Genomic DNA, 16,707 nt, shown 5'->3' with positions numbered 1-16,707 from the left:
TGCTAAGCGAGGGGCCGGGGGGCGCGGATCCTGAGAGCCAGGCGGGGAAAGCTCGGCCAAAAGAACTGATCCGAGGAGCCGTGAGCGGCGGGAGCCGGCCTGGAGCCGGACACTTCAGGCCCCTGACCGTCCTCACAGCCGATCGGTGAACGCAGAGTGGTCCCTAGGCACCCCCTGCCCGGGCCCAGTCCCTTCCCGGGCCCCCCATGGCCCGGGCCGCAGTCCTCCCGCCGTCCAGATTGTCACCGACGCTATCGTTGTTGCTGCTGCTTCTGCTCCTGCTCCAGGAAACAGGTGAAAACGCGCGGATGCCTTCCTCTGTCCTTAGAGTGAAGGGAGCTGGGACATCGTTCCCCACCTCACTCCCAGGTCTTCGAGGCCCGTTCCCTCGTGCCACCTTCCAGGCTGTCTCTATTAACACAGAGATCCCCTTAACACCCGGTCCGGTCGGTCTCCGACTCGCCTAACCTCCCTCTCTACACGCCCTCTTAATCACAAGTGCCCATTCTAACCCGGGTTTCTGTGCCCCCCCCATCTTCCCCGGGGTGGAAGGGGTTAAATCCTTCCCATCCTGCGCCGATCAGTTATCCTGAATCTGGATTTCCGTCTCTGCTACCCCCCTCAGGAATGTGAAGAATGTTCCCCCCACTCACTAGCTGGAGGGTCGTGACGAGGAGGGACGACACCCGCCTCCCCCCCCCTTTTTTTTTCTTTTGGCTGGGTTGGGCGTCTGAGGCCCGGAGAGAATTGGGCGCGAGGGGACCCTCGGTCGAGGTTCCCTAGATCAAGGGTAGGGAGCTCGGGTCTTTGGGGGCTCCAGCAAGCCAATGATGAGAGTTGGGGGTACTCTGAGGGGGAAGGGTGTGAGTCCTGAGTGCAAACCTCAGGCCTCAGGGAGTTTATAGGCGCTGACCACCGTTTCTGGAAAAATTAAGAGCTGAGGGGTTCTGCCTCCAGGATTTTAGAAGGAGATTCTAACCAGGATCTAGGTAGAATTGGGGGAAAAGGGGATTCAAACTTGTGAGTCTTGGGTTTAACTGGCCGAAGAGCTCGTTCGTTGGGGGTCCAGGAATAGTTGGAGGCCAGGGGCACACTATGTTGGCAGCTGAGGATTTAACTATAGGTAATGGAATTTAATAACCCGGGACTCTGACCTTTAACCCCAGATATAAACAAAGGCTAAAAGGCTTTGCCTGGAATTGGGAACTCCGTCGGCCGTGTCCCGGTACAATCGGAGGCCGGGAGATTTGCAGTTTTCCCTTTGCCTGTGAGCGCCGAGTGGCGACGTCCCTGGGGAAGTTTTCCGGTATCGCTTTCACCTAGTTTGGGAGGGGCGGGGCGGGACTGGAGCGCTCCAGAGTCCCTACTCCCGGTTTCGGGACCTTATCTTTCCTTTGGTCACGCCTTTGTCCTCGAAGCACTTAGAGAGGTAAATGGGAGGAGTCTTTTCCCTAAAGCACGCGCCCCTTCCTTCCCCCACCCCCTCCCCACTCCTGGAGGAGAAAGGCCCCCGGGGAGGCTGGGGGTGGGGTGGGGAAACAGGTGTGCTGACCTCGCCCCGCCCTTAGCAGGTGACCAGGTGACCCGGCTGTCTCTTCCAATGGCAAACTATGGGACTGGGGGGCGAGGAGTTTCCGGAGCCTTTCCTCAGAAAAGGGGGGCAGAGATCAGAGGGATCTTGGGGAGAATGCCTATCACTTCTTTGGCTTCCTTTTCCATTCCAATACCTCCTTTGAGGTCATAGGTCTTGACCTCTAAGCTCCCTGCCTCTGAGTCAGCTACAGTGGGATCAGAACCTGCCACTCTGGGTGAATTCTCAAAACCCAGCGGAACCCCCAAGCCAAGTGTTGATTTGAGTGTGAGCCTACAGAACAGTCCTCAGAACCCCAAAGCAGAACTCTTCTCAGCCTGTGAAGGAGGAAACCGAACAAACACACTCTTTCCCAAGGTCCACTCTGTCCCTGGGAGGCCTTTGAAAGCCAGCAATCCAGTGGCCTTGCTCGACAGGTTCCCCCTAAAGTGCTTCCTGTTTTCTAGACTGTCCCTTCTCTGCAAGACCTGGGGGGGATTCCCAGGTGCTGGGCATACCTGGAGAAAGCTGCAGCCCTTCCTAACCACCTGCTCCTACCTCTCCACTTCCTCATTCTCTCTCTCTCTCTCTCTCTCTCTCTCTCTCTCTCTCTCTCTCTCTCTCTCTCTCTCTCTCTCTCTCTCTCTCTCTCTCTCCCTCTCCCTCTCTCCCCCTCTCCCTCTCTCTCTCCCTCTCCCGTTCACAACTCCCTTCTCCCCATCTTCCTTCCCATCTTCATCTCTACTCTGTTTCTTATCTCCCCTCGCCTTTCCCTCCTTTTCTGTCTCCTGCCCCTGGCTCCTCAGCTCCCCCCCTCCCACACAGGCCTCCTTGGGGAATGGGACTTTCACCACCTGGACCTCCTGCCTGAGCCTGCTCCTCTCTCCCCACTCTTCCCCATCTTTCTCTGCTCATCCTTGTCTGCCAGGCAGCCCCACACAGTGGTGGGGGAGGGGAGGAGAGGAGACTGCAGGCCTGGCTGTCTCTTCTCGTTAGAGAAGGGGCACTGAGCAGAAGAGAAATGGGGGGACAGGGACAGGAGCCAAGAGAGGGAGGACAGAATCAGATCTAAGGATGGAGTCACGCACAAAGAATGAAGATCTGCAAGGGAGGGCAGAGGGGGCAGGGGTGTAGGCAGGGAGAGCCGAAGGGCAGAGAGGTTTGGTGACAGGAGAGAAGACCAAAAGACCCCAGCCATGAGACTGGAGATCCTGTGACCTGGAGAGGTCATAGCACAGGCCAGTCTCAAGGACAGCTAATGTGGAGGGGCCACAGGGAGTTATAGACACAGGAGGGACAGGGAGTCTTGCACAAGGGCCAGCTCCCCTGCCCCCGCCTGGGATGCTGTTACATTTTTAATGTCCCAGCGATGCTGAGAAACAGAACAGGAGGGGGAGGAGGAGAGAGACCCAGAGGGATGGCCCAGGCAGTGAGAAAGTGTGTCAGGAGATGTGGATTGGTGTGGGTGCTGGACACGCAGGGACACGGAGATCCCAGGGTCACCAAAACAGAAAGGCAGGAGTGGTGACCACATACCTGTAACTCCAGCACTCAAGAAGGCTGAGGCAGGAGAATTGCAGGGAGTTCAAGGCCAGGCTGAGTTACATCTAAAAGACCCTGTCTTCAAGAAGAGTGGTGGAGGCTGGCCTGTGTGTAATTTTAGTGCTGGTGTCGGGGAGGCTGAGACAGCAGAATCTGAGCCCCAGGGCGAGCCTTGGCTATAGAGCTGAGGAAGGAAAAGAAAGAGATGGGCTGGCTGGGGCTCAGTTGGTAGAGAGTGCTCACCTAGTTTGCATGGAGCCCTGGGTTCCATCTTCAACTAAAGCAGGCATGGTGGCCCAAGACTGTAGTCCAGACATGAGTTCAAGATTACATGGCTGCATAGTGAGACTGAGACCAGCCTCGGTTACCTGAGACCTTCTCTCAGAAAAGAAGGGCGCAGACAAGCTGGGAATGCCATCCAAGCCATAGTACTTGCCTGACGTGTGAAGCCTAGGGCTCGATCCCCTCGCACCAAATGAATCTCCAGTGGGAGTGTACACCTGTAGTCCCGAAAATGAAAGGTAGAGACCAGAATGGCAGAAGTTCGAGGTCATCTTGGCTATATAATTAAATTCAGACCAGCCTGTGCTGAACAGAGACCCTATGTCAAAAACAAAATTGTCATTTTGTGTTGTGGTGGCACATGCCTTTAATCCCAGGACTTGGGAGGTAGAGGCAGGCGGATCTCTGTTCTGAGTTCAAGGGCATCATGGTCTAACTAGAATTAGACTACATATTAAGTCATATTAATATGACATATTAACTAGTTAGACTACATATTAAGTCAGTCTCTCTCTCTCTCTCTCTCTCTCTCTCTCTCTCTCTCTCCCCATATATATATATGTAGCCCTGGCTACATATTAAGATAGAGGCAGGAGTCTGGTTCTTTGGGAGGGAGAAGGCAAGGGATGGGGAGAGAAGGAACAGATCCCAGAAGCAGGACCTGGACACAGGCAAAGGCCAGAGCCCCCTGGGACTGGGATGTACACTAAGCACTGAGGTGGCCCCTCTTGGCAGGATATGGGAATGGTCTGCCCAGGGCCCAGCCAGATAGAGCTTTGGAGGCCTTTACCCTGATGAGTCTGCACTTCCACAGGGGAAGTCCTCTGGAAGCTGAACCCTGTAGCAAAGGGGCCAGAGGGGCCTCGTGTAACCCCGAGTGTTAAAGCTGAGCTGAGGCCCACGTGAAATCCAGACACAGCCCGGACCATGTGTCCTGGCAGCATGGCTGCATTCTCACCCCTCAGACGGCTCCGGATGTCCGCTGTGGGGGTGGGAACCATGATTAATGTAATTAATTAATTAACCAGGTGGCTGAGGCAGCAGCTGATGCCAGTGCTCCAAGCACGCCGGCCATGAAGGGTTTGCTCCAGGCCTGCCCCACCTTGCCATGGTTGGGGGTAGGACACACCGGGTTTTATAGGTGTGCAGGGCCCAGCGGAGACTTGAGGAGTCAGCCAGCCAGGCAAGAATCTAAGACGCCAGGAATTCAGACTCAAGCCTTCTTCCCCAAGATCCGGGGTTCTAGATCCCCCAGACTCTCTCCTGACCTGAAGTATAGAACCCAGCCCCCCTCCCTCAGGCTAGGAGACCCCAGCTCCAACTCCCCCTGTGTCTTTGCTCACCCTAGGCTTTCCTAATGCCAGAGGCAGTCCCCACTCTGGCCTGCAGGAAACCAGTCCTCAGGGAGAGGAAGTGTGTTTGAGGACCCAGCTGACATCACTATGGATCTGTCACCAGTCAGCCTTGCAGAGGAAAGCAGAGAGTAGCAAGTGTTCCCACAGCCATTTTCTGGCCACTGCCTCTGGGGCATGGTGTTGGCTGTGTCCCTGCAAGGTCATACCACAGCCACCTGCCATGCTGCCCATACATGTGTTTCTCTCTCTCTCTCTTTTTTTTTTTTAGTCTTCTTCTTTTTTTTGTTTTGTTTTGTTTTGTTTTGTTTTTGGAGATAGGGTTTCTTTGTGTAGCCCTGTCTGTCTGTCCTGGAACTCACTCTGTAGACCAGGCTGGCCCTGAACTGTGAACTCACGGAGGTCCACTTGCCTCTGCCTCCCGAGTGCTGGGATTAAAGGCATGTGCCATCACCTCCCAGCCAGATATGTTTTTAGCACCGAGTCACACATCTTCCTGACTTCATGACTCCCCTGTCTCCTCACCTGACACACAGAATCCACTCATCCCCCTCACCCCCAAGTCTTCAAATTCCAGGTCCCCAACAGTCTCTTCCCTCCCAAACCCAGTCTCACGCTCCCATTCCTGTTTGGGAGAAAATCTTCCTTCTAGATCCTTCTCCATCAGCACAGGCCTTTTCTTAATTATCACTGATCTTCCTAAACTTTGTCCTGTTCCTTCCCTATGTTTACATTCCCTGGGGCTCCCCACTAAAAGCCCACACACTGTAGTTCAGTCCTGGCCTGTGGAACCTAGCATAGTTTGCTGTTTGTAAGACGGGTGTCCACTGTGTAGGCTTTTCTTAGATCAGCCTCTCCAGAGCAGGGCTTACAGGTGTGGGCCTCCATGCCTGGTAATCCAGCACCTTTGGGATACCAGCACTCATCTAGGCTCTGGGATATGGGATGACTGAAACAAAGACCTCTTCTCCTTGGGGCTCTCCTGGGGAGGTAGATGGTTGGGGCCATGCTGGGGTCAATGAGGAGCCTGGGCGGTGGTGACGTGTAATCCCAGCACTTGGGAGCAGAGGCAGGGCGGATCTCTGTGAGTTCAAGGCCAGCCTGGTCTACGGGAGTGAGTTCTAGGACAACTAGGGCTACACAGAGAAACCCTATCTTGAAAAACCAAAAACAAGAAATCCAAAAAGAAAAATCCTTGTTATCAGTATGGTGATGCAGCTTATCTTACTAAGCCGGGTGAGGAGGAAACTTTGTGGACCTGGTGGGAAAGGAAAACTGCCAGGGCAAAAAGGACTTGCCTGGGCCTGAGGACCAGAGAGGAGCCCCGAGATGGGGTGGGTGTGAGCATGCAGGGTTCGTAGCAAGAAGGGAGCTACTGATGGCTCCAAGCAGAGAAGAGGGGATACCAGCTACCGTAGTTTCTCTCTGGCTGTGCATAGAGACATAGCCTGCAAGGTTACCTAGGAAGTAACCCAAACAAGAAATGCTGTTGAGGTGAGCCAGAGTGGGGACCCTGAGGCATCACACATGTATGTCTGGTTGTGGATAAATTTTAAAGATGGTTCCTGCAGAGATGGACTTCCTGATGGCTTTTCCTCAGGGAGCTGGGAGGGACTGAACCAGCTTCCATCCTGAACCTTTTACAAGGTTTTGGGTGGGCATTTAAATGTGCTACTCAGCTGAGCAAGGGTGGCACACATTAATCCCAGCACTCGGGAGGCAGAGGCAGGCAGATCTCTTGAGTTTGAGGCCAGCCTGGTCTACAAAGCAATTCCAGGACAGGCACCAAGGTACACAGAGAAACCCTGTCTCAAAAAACAAAACAAGCCGGGTGGTGGTGGCGCGCGCCTTTAATCCCAACACTCAGGAGGCAGAGGCAGGCGGATCTCTGTGAGTTCGAGGCCAGCCTGGTCTACAAGAGCTGTTCCAGGACAGGAACCAAAAAAAAGCTACAGAGAAACCCTGTCTCGAAAATCCAAAAAAAAAGGGGGGGTGGGGTGGGGTGGGGGCCTGGCTCAAGCAGGTGACTCCAAGGTCTTGAGTTCCTTGCCAGTCAGACTGTATAGCCAGCCACTCATCTCAAAAACAACAAAACAGGGGCCAACAAGTTGGTCCAGCAGGTGAAGGTGCCAAGCCTAAGTTCTGTCACCTAGACCCACAAGTAGACAGGGGGAGTCAATCCCCACCCCTGTGCAATGGCACACCTAGCCCTGCCCACAAATAAATGTAATAATTAAAAAAAAAAAAAACACTGAACATCCCATTCTTTGTTTGAGGTTTTTTTTGTTTTGTTTTGTTTTGTTTTGTTTTGGGCAGGTTTTGTTTGTTTGTTTTCTGAGACAGGGTTTCTCTGTGTAGCCCTGGCTGTCCTAGAACTCACTCTGTAGACCAGGCTGTCCACAAATTCAAAGAGATCCACCTGCCTCTGCTTACCGAGTGCTGGGACTAAAGGTGTGCACCACCACCACGGGGCCTATTCTTTAATATATATTTAGATGCTTAGTCTGGAAGTCTTGAGGCAGTAAAATTTTTGCTATTTATATGTTTTTCATTTATTAATGATTTGAGATAGGGCCTCCCTGTGTAAAACAGGTTAACTTGGAACTGGCTGACCTCAAATTCATGATCCTCATGCCTCTGCCTCCTTGGTGCTGGGATTACAACTGAAGGCCACTGAGCCTGGTTTACCAACTTTTAGTGTTTTTTGGGGGAGGGAACCACACCACATGTGTGGCCGTCAGAAGACAACTTTCAGGAGTATATATTCTCTTCATCTAATTTGTGGGTCTCGGGGATCGAACTCGGGTCATCAGTCTTGGTAGCCATCACTTTTACCCACTGAACCATCTCACCAGCCCCTCGTTGACACCTTTTTTTTTTTTTTTAATATTTATTTATTTATTTATTATGTATACAATATTCTTTCTGCGTGTATGCCTGAAGTCCAGAAGAGGGCACCAGACCTCATTACAGATGGTTGTGAGCCACCATGTGGTTGCTGGGAATTGAACTCAGGACCTTTGGAAGAGCAGGCAATGCTCTTAACCACTGAGCCATCTCTCCAGCCCCTCGTTGACACCTTTTAAAGCCCATTAAGCTTCCTGTCTAGCTACACGAACCTCTAATCCACATTTGCAAGGATGTGTCATCCCAGTGCTCAGGAGGGTGAGGCTGGAGGATGGATGTGAATTCAAAGAAAACTGGAGCTAAACAATGAGGCCCTGGAAGACCTCTGCCTAGGCTGAAGCTAAACGCAAACTGCAAACCCTGCCAGATGCTGCCTGGTGGGACAGGCGCTGACCTTGTGACCTGGCCTGCAGAGAGTGTCAGATCTTTTACTGGAATTGTCCCAGGGGATCCTACAGGGTGACTTAAATGTCTCCATTTTACACATGGAAGAACTTGGGTTTGAAAAGGTCATCCAGCCTGGAAGTAGCAATCAGCAGGAAGCTCATGTCTATCTGTGTTGCAATTCTTTTAAAAAGTACTTCTGCCCCTGCTGCCCTCTGTGATAGGGCTGGAACCCAGGGCTTTCCATATGCTATGTAGGTGATCTACCTCTGAGCCACATCCCCACACCCCAATCCCTCACTCGGGGATTCTAGGCAGGGGCTCTAACTACTGAGCTGTCCTCCCCCAAGCCCACATTGCTCTGCTCTGCCCCAGAGGATGAAGTCCTTTTGGGCAATGCCGTCTGGGTTTGCAAGGTGAAGCGTGTCTGGAGATAGTGTGACTCTCCAAGTCATCACTGGTTGTCACTTGTCCATCTTCCCTGGCACTGTCTGTCCACAGTCTTATGTTCTGCCAGAGTCCCTCATCAGGGCCACTTGGCTTCTTCTTTTTAAAGATTTTTAAGTATTTTGGTGTAGCGCCTACATATGTCTGTGCACCGTATGTGCAGTGTCTGAGGAAAAGCTGGAGCTGTGGATGATTGTGAGCCCCCACGCTGACTCTGGGAATTGAGCCCAGGTCCTCTCTGCAAGAGCAACAGGTGCTCTTAACCTCTGAGCCACCTCTTCGGTCCCTGACTCTTTATATGTATATATATTGAGTCGGGGTTTAGCTATGTCTCCCTAGCGGTCCTGGAACTCACTATGTGGCCCAGGCTGGCCTTGAACTCACAGAACCCTGAACTCATCTGCCTCCACCTCCTGTGTGCTGGACTTAAAAGCTTTTACTGCCACACCTTGGTTCCCCAGGATTCTTGTGTGTGAGGGGGCCGGGGCTGTCCAGTCGCCACTGTACGGGAGCACAGCTCTGCCCAGCCCTCTCCAGGTGGCTGTCATGTGCCCTGTCATGAGTCCCTCACCTCGGGCTCACCAGCAATGACCACTTGTAATTATCGGCCTCTTGGTTTGTTTACAAATTCAAGCTTCCTGTGGACCCACGCTAAAGTGCTCTTCAAGCACTCCTCAGTCCTCGTAACATCCCTGGAGGGTGCGACACCCCTGGAGGGTGCGACACTATCATTATGGCCTCATTATGCAGCTGGGAAACTGAGGCACAGAGATGGAGAACCTGGGTTTAACCCACACATTATTGTGCCCTGGGTCATCGTGGAGGACTTTCTTGTTCCTGTACTGGTTCAAAGTGGGGGACAGGTGCTGGCGAGAAGTCTCGACAGTTAGTGCAGAGGACTTGCTCCGCTTCCAGGGCCTGTCACTCTGATTCCAAGGCCTCCATAGGTACCTGCACACACGTCACACATAGACACAGACACATAAAATTAAAAAATAATCTTTTTAATGTGAGCAATTGGGAGCTGGAGAGATAGATGGCTTAGTGGTTAAGAGCACTGACTATTTTTCCAGAGAACCTGAGTTCAAGTCTAAACACCCACATGGCAGCTCACAGTTGTCTGTAACTCTAGTTCCAGGGGATCCGATGCCCTCTTCTGGATTTCACAGGCACCAGGAACACATACATGTGCATAGACATACATGTAGGTGAAACACGTGGCACAGAGGCAGGTGGATCTGTGTGTTCAAGGCCAGCCTGGACTACAGAGCAAGTTCTAGGATGATCGGTTCTATGTAGAGATAGTCTGTCTCAAAAAGAGCAAAAGTAAATAAATAAAAATAACGTAGGAAAATAGGAAAAGGGACTGGTAAGACCCCATCCCCTCGAGGAGATATTGGGGAATTAATGCTCACTAAAGGAAGGGGAGTCATTTTCTCGAGTGGCCTGGCCTCGGGCTTGCTGCCCATGTTCCAGTAGATAAGCCCACAGCCATGCTTATGGCACAGCACCCAAAATTAGATTCATTGGATCACAAAACACATGAAAGTCAGGGAGACTTGTTGGCAATAAAGGGGTTCAACAGGAGCCACAGGAGGTGAGAAGTAATAGGGGTGATGGTCAGGGAGAAAGGACTGTAGTTCCTGGGGTAAAACACCCACCCGGCATGTGTGGGGCCCCACATTCACTCTCCAGTGCTGTAAGACAGAGCTGGGGAGACAGACCAATGGACAGAATACTTTCTCTGTTGGTATGAGGACCACATGTCAAAAGCTGGTGTGAGAGGTCCTTCTGTATATGTGTTGCTTTTATTGGTTGATGAATAAAGAAACTGGCTTGGCCTATAGCATGGGGGGAGGAAGGCCGGGTTAGAGAGAAGTGATGGAGACACCACCGGGGACATATGCTGGTTTACCTGGTATGCCACAGCCATGTGACGATATACAGATTAATAGAAATGGGTTAAATTAATATGTAAGAGTTAGCCAATAAGAAGCTAGAGTTAGGGGCTGGAGAGATGGCTCAGTGGTTAAGAGCATTGCCTGCTCTCCCGAAGGTCCTGAGTTCAATTCCCAGCAACCACATGGTGGCTCACAACCATCTGTAAAGAGGTCTGGCGCCCTTTTCTGGCCTTCAGGCATACACACAGACAGAATATTGTATACATAATAAATAAATAAATAAATAAATAAATAAATAAATAAATAAATAAAAAAGAAGCTAGAGTTAATGGGCCAAGCAGAGATTTAATTAATATAGTTTCTGTGTGGTTATTTTGGTTCTGGGCAGCTGGGATGAACAAGCAGTCTCCTTGCTACAAAAAGCTAGATGCAACATCGAACATCTGGAATCCCAGCAACTGGAAAGGCTGAGACAGGGGGATCTCAGGGATTTGTTAGCCAATTTAGCTGAACTGGTGAGCTCCAAGCCAATCAGAGACCCTAAATCAAATATGATGGGGAACTGGAGAGATGGCTCAGTTGTTAAGAGCACTGCCTGCCCTTCCAGAGGATCCAGGTTCTGATTGCCAGCACCCACATAGAGGCTCAGAGCCACCTGTAACTTTAGCTCCATGGGCTCTGACTCCCCCTTCTGGCCTCCAGTGGCACTGCATGCACATGGTGCACAGACATCAGACATACATACATGTAAACTGAAAAAATAAATCTAAAAAATAAAATTAAAAAGACAAGGAGGGAGTCAAGTGTGGTGGTGCATGATTTTAATCTTAGCACTGGGAGGCGGAGGCAGGCAAATCTCTGAGTTCAAGGCAGATTGGGCCACATAGTGAGTTAGGCCAGCCTGAGTTACATACTGAGACCCCGTCTAAATTAAAGCAATTGAGTAGGAAGTTCCTCTCTGCCTTAGCACAGCCTGTCCTGGAGACCACTGCCTTATTCCCTTCCCCACATGACTGACTTCTTTCCTCTTTCCCTAGGAGCCCAAGATGTACGGGTACGAGTGCTCCCAGAGGTCCGCGGCCGCCTGGGAGGCACTGTGGAGTTACCGTGTCACCTGCTCCCACCCACGACCGAGCGCGTCTCTCAGGTGACCTGGCAGCGCCTGGATGCCGCAGTCGTGGCCGCCTTCCACCCATCCTTCGGCGTGGACTTCCCCAACCCTCAGTTCAACAAGGAGCGCCTGTCCTTTGTCAGAGCAAACGAGGACACAAACGCAGACCTGCGGGATGCCACGCTAGCCTTCCGGGGACTGAGGGTGGAGGACGAGGGCAATTATACCTGCGAGTTTGCCACCTTTCCCAATGGGACCCGCAGGGGGGTGACTTGGCTCAGAGTCATAGGTGAGTGGGGAGACAGTGTGAGAGCCCCTTCCCTGCCTGTTTCTCCCTGTCTCAGCTTTCAAGTTGACCGCCCTTAATGTGTTGTCAAAGGGCTTGTTTTTGTTGCGGTTTGTTTGTTTGTGTTTTCGTTTCATTGAGAAGGATAGCTCATGTAGTTAAGACTGGCCTCAAACCTTTCTTTTTATTTTTTTAAAAATTAGGTGCATGCATATGGGTATGTGTGTCCGTTCCGCAGTGTTTGGAGGTCAAAGACAACTTTTGGGAGCCAGTTCTCTCCTCATACCTTGGTAGCCCTGGAGATCAAACTTGGGTTGTCAAGCGCCGGGCTTGGCGACTGTTGCTTTACCGCTGAGCCACTTTTGCCAACTCCAGCCTCTAACGCCTGTGTACTGGGGATGAGCTGGATATTTTGGTCCTGTCTCCGCCTCGACCTCAGAGCGCTGGGATTAAGGATTTGAGCCATCCCATCTAGTTCACTTGGTGCTGGGGACAGAACCAATGCTCTGTGTGTACTAGGCGAGCACTCTCCCAACTGAGTTACAGCCTTAGCCCCAGTTTCTCTCCCTCCCTTCCTCCCCCCTCCCTCCCCCCCTTCCTCCCTCTCTCTCTCTCTCTCTCTCTCTCTCTCTCTCTCTCTCTCTCTCTCATGTAGCCCAGGCTTGCTTGAACTCTAAGCCTCCTGCCTTGGTCTCCCGAGTGCTAGGATCACAGGAACACACCAAGGCTCCTACCCTTGACAAACACTTATTTGTCCCCTACTAAGTAGTACTTGGCAGGCTACAGCATATTTTCCCCTTGAGTTCAATATGTAGTCCAGGCTGACCTCCAATTCAAAGCAACCCATTGCCTTAGGGCTGACTATAGGTGTGTGGGCCACTGCACTCTGCTCTGGCTTTGACCTGAGAACAAGAGCCATGGGGGTTCTGAGCGAGCACAGAGCTGGGGCTTGGGGAAGAGTCCTTGTGAATGTCCCAGAGAGCTCAGAACAACTTCTTTGAATCAAAAAGTGTGACTAGGTGGGGGATTGGAGAGGCAGGAAGCAGGGAGTGAGCCTTGGGATCGCTTTGGCTTGCCGCAGGATGAGGCAGTGTGGGAAATGGAGGAGACAAAACAGGAAATTTTGTTCCTGTGGTGGGGGAAAGGAGGACCAGAACGGACACCATGGGGCTGAAAAGGTGGGTCAGTGGAAAGACTACTGGCTCCTATTTCATAAGTCCCGGGTTTGGTTCCCAGCATGCATATGGCAGCTCACAATCATCTGTAACTTCCTGGGGGATCCATCTCCCTCTTCCCTCCTCTGTGGATACTGCAGGCCTGTGGCATGCAGGCACATACAGGGACAACACCCATACACAGAAAATAATAATAATAAAAAAAAGGACTTGCAGCCTGCTGGCCTCAAAAACAGATGACTGACAAAGCCAGCTGGCAGGGTGGCAGAGATTTCTCCTTAGAGTTGGAAATTCCCCTGCAGGCCACACCATCCAGCCCTCTAGACACCACACTGCCCCGGTTTGTACCTCCTTTCTGGCTCCAGAGAGCTGGAGACCTCCCTTCACACTCTAGAACAGAAGGTTCCCTTTCCAAGGGACACCAGAAGAGCTGCTTCCGTAGATCCAAGCACAGCTCTTGCCAGTTCTGGGGGAGCAGGCCTGTTGTTCCATAAACTCGGGGCTGAGGGCAACCTGGGCAACTTTAGACCCGTTCTCAAAATCAATTTTTTTTTTTTTTTTTTTTTTTTTGAGACAAGATTTCACTGTGAGTTTGAAGCCAGCCTGCCTGGTTTACAAAGTGAGTTCAGGGCTACACAGATTAATTCTTGTCTCAAAAAAAAAAAAAAAAAACCACACAAAGGTCTTTGCTAGGGATGAAGCTCTATCATAGACTATTTGCCTAGAATCCCCCAATGAGGGGCTGGGGGCGTGGCTCTGTAACAGAGCACCTGTCTGACATGCAAAAAAAAAAAAGGGAAGGAAGGAAGGAAATATAAGCAGAGCTGGAAGCTGGAAGTGGGCTTACCTGATAGAGTGCTTTCCTATGATGCATAAAGCACCTTGGGTTCATCCCCAGCACCACATGAAACAAGGGCTGACGGCAGGGCCTGCATTCCCAACAAGTGGAAGGTCATCTTCAGATATATGAAGGAAGAGTTGAGGCCACCTGGGGTTTTTGAGAAAGACAGAAAAAGCGGCGCACACACTCCACAAAGTCCTCCCACACCTCTGTAAAGCCCTCTGCTCTTGTGCAATAGTTTGAACAAGACTATAGTCAAGAAACGCTTCAAGCCAAGTGTGGAGGCATGTGCTTATTCTCCAAGGCTAAAGCAGGATCATGGAATTGAGGCTAGCCTGGGCTACATAGCCAGACCCTCCTTCTACACAGAAAAAATGAATACATAAAAGGAAAACTGGGGTTGTTCAGTAGCAAGTGCTTACCCGCCATGTAGAGGGTCCTTAACTGTGTCCCTAGGCTGTGCTGCACAGTGATCCTGAAAAGACAGGAAAGACATAGGCAAGGGAAGAGGGAAAGGAGGGGGGAGCAGGAAGCGGTGGGGGCGGGGAGCGGCTCAGGAACAAAGCCTTGGCTATCATTCACAAGGTCCTAGGTTACATCAATAATACTGAAAGAGGGAAGGAGGGGTGGAGGGCAGGCAAACTTTAGAACATCAGTCAGGCCACAGGCATTGTGGGAAGAGCAACCTCTGTGGAAAGGCTGGTGACTCAGGGCCACAGAGGCCAGAAAAATCCAGTTGAGGAAGTTAGCCTCCATCTGGGGGTGAGGCCTGTAGAGTATAGAACCCCCAACCGAGAGCCATGTACCATGGCCAGGCTCCACAGTCAAAAGAAATTTCCCAGTGGAAGGATCTGGAAAACCCCAGTGGCCACCGATGGACCGGAGGGCCTGATGAATCAGTGCCCTTTGGCGGTCAGGGGGACACAGGACAGAGAAGGGAGGGGACCGATAGCTCAGGCGATACCTGCTGGGATGGGCAGGTCTACTTGATGCAGGAGACCCAGAGTCCTGACTCCAGGGACAGTACTGGTTAAGAGAAACACAGGGAGTGTGCCCCGCTGTCTCCCTTGGAGGTTTTCCCGTGTTTTCCGGAAGGATAAGGTGAAAGGGCAAATGTGATGAGCAAGGGGGTCCCTGTTGTTTTCCTCCCGGTTTGGAAGCGCGGTACTGTGGTGATCACAGGAAAAGAAACAGAACACTGTCTTCCCTTCTCGTCCCGGGGGATGGAACCCAGGCCTCAGCATCCTAGATGAGAGCTCTGCCACTGAGCCATGCTCAGTCTCTAGACTTTCTTCTTTCTTTCTCCCCCCCCCCATTTATTTATTTATTTATTTGTTTGTTTGTTTGTTTGTTCTTTTTCGAGACAGGGTTTTTCTGTGTAGTCCTAGCTGTCCTAGCCTCAAACTCAGATCTGCCTGTCTCTGCCTCCCAAGTGCTGGGATCAAAAGCATTTGACTTAAACTGGACTTTAAAACTATTTGACTCAGCTAAAGAATTTTCATTTCCTTTTAGGCTATTGCCCTCTGTCTCTGCTTTTGATTTGTTTTTAATTATTGTTAGTGCCTTGTTGTTGTTGTTTTGTTTGGTTGGTTTTTTTGAGAGAAAATCCGTTGTAGCCCAGTCTGACCTTGCCCTCTGACCCTCCTGCCCCCCACTTCCCCAGAGCTGACATACACCACTCACCTCACCCCACTTACTGTTTTTATTATTGATTCAAAGTATAACTGTAGCTGAAGCCCAGCCTCAGACTCACTATCCTCCTGCCTCAGCCTTCCCAGTGATGGGATCACAGGTTTACCCTGCCAGCTTTGGCCTGTATATCTTCCGATGGGGCAGTATGGATATTGTAAAATGTCTTACACAGGCCTGACTTGGTGGTGCACACTTTAATCTCAGCACTCAGGCAAAGGCAAGTGGATCTCTGGAAGTTCAAGGTCAGCCAAGACCACAAGGGGAGTCCCAGTCTCAAAAGGGGAAAATATATATATAGTAGAATTTATATATAATATATATATTTCATATAAATTATATATCCTAGCCTCAAACTCAGAGATCTGTAAATATATGTACATATCTTACACTAAGCTAGAATAACGTGTGCACTGGGTATGTTCTTTGATCCAAACATCAGTCCCGTGGAGTGGGGACTCTAAAGAAAATGGTTAGAATGGCTTGCCCGAAGCCGTGCCCAAGCTAGGCGGATGAGCTAGGCTCTGAAGCCGGGCAGTGGGCCCATGCTCCATGGTCACTGCCTGATCTTTTCAATGACTGCAAGTCGTGGGTCACACACCTTCTTTGCTCCTCTCCCTAGCCCAGCCTGAGAATCATGCTGAAGCCCAGGAGGTCACGATTGGCTCCGAGTCCGTGCCTGTTGCCCGCTGTATCTCCACGGGGGGCCGCCCACCTGCCCGGATCACCTGGATCTCATCTCTGGGTGGAGAGGCCAGAGACATTCAGGAGCCCGGTCCACAGGCTGGCACCGTCACGGTCACCAGCCGATACTCCTTGGTGCCGGCGGGCCAAGCGCATGGCGTCAAGGTCACTTGCAGAGTAGAACACGAGAGCTTCGAGGAGCCGATCCAGCTGCCAGTGACGCTCTCTGTGCGCTGTGAGTGTGATGGGAGGTGGCTTTCCCTCACCAGGTCAAACAAGAAAATAGAAGAATGTGTCACATAAGCTGTTCCACCTCCCAGACCGGGTTTGCCTGTAAACAGTCCCCCCACCTCGCCCCGTTGTCTTTTCGTCCCCTGACAGTCTTCATCAACTGGACCACGGTCCCGGCTGCCCACTGCAGCACTCTTGGCGCGCTTTGTTCATTGATTCCTTTTTGGAGACAGAGTTTCACACCTAACCTGACTCCCCAGAAGGATGAGCAGGGCCTGCTCATCCACAGTCTGGGCCTGTGAGCT

At 51.5% G+C, this 16,707-nt stretch overlaps 1 protein-coding gene across 2 annotated transcripts in view; it reads left to right on the top strand.

The window, feature by feature from the left end:
* Positions 1–16,707, top strand: part of Nectin2 (nectin cell adhesion molecule 2) — a 35,068-nt gene continuing 18,361 nt past the window's right edge. For both annotated transcript variants that reach the window (XM_057763062.1, XM_057763063.1), the window contains exons 1-3: positions 1–294; positions 11,423–11,785; positions 16,110–16,406. In XM_057763062.1, the coding sequence (XP_057619045.1) occupies positions 207–294; positions 11,423–11,785; positions 16,110–16,406 (748 nt within the window). In that variant the 5' untranslated portion in view covers positions 1–206. The remainder of the gene's footprint in view (positions 295–11,422; positions 11,786–16,109; positions 16,407–16,707) is intronic.

This window comes from Chionomys nivalis, chromosome 2, assembly GCF_950005125.1.
Source record: "Chionomys nivalis chromosome 2, mChiNiv1.1, whole genome shotgun sequence".
In the NCBI taxonomy this organism is placed as follows: Eukaryota; Metazoa; Chordata; class Mammalia; order Rodentia; family Cricetidae; genus Chionomys; species Chionomys nivalis.
The sequence above is the reverse complement of the archived record's forward strand: the minus strand, read 5'-3'. Positions and strand labels throughout refer to the sequence as shown.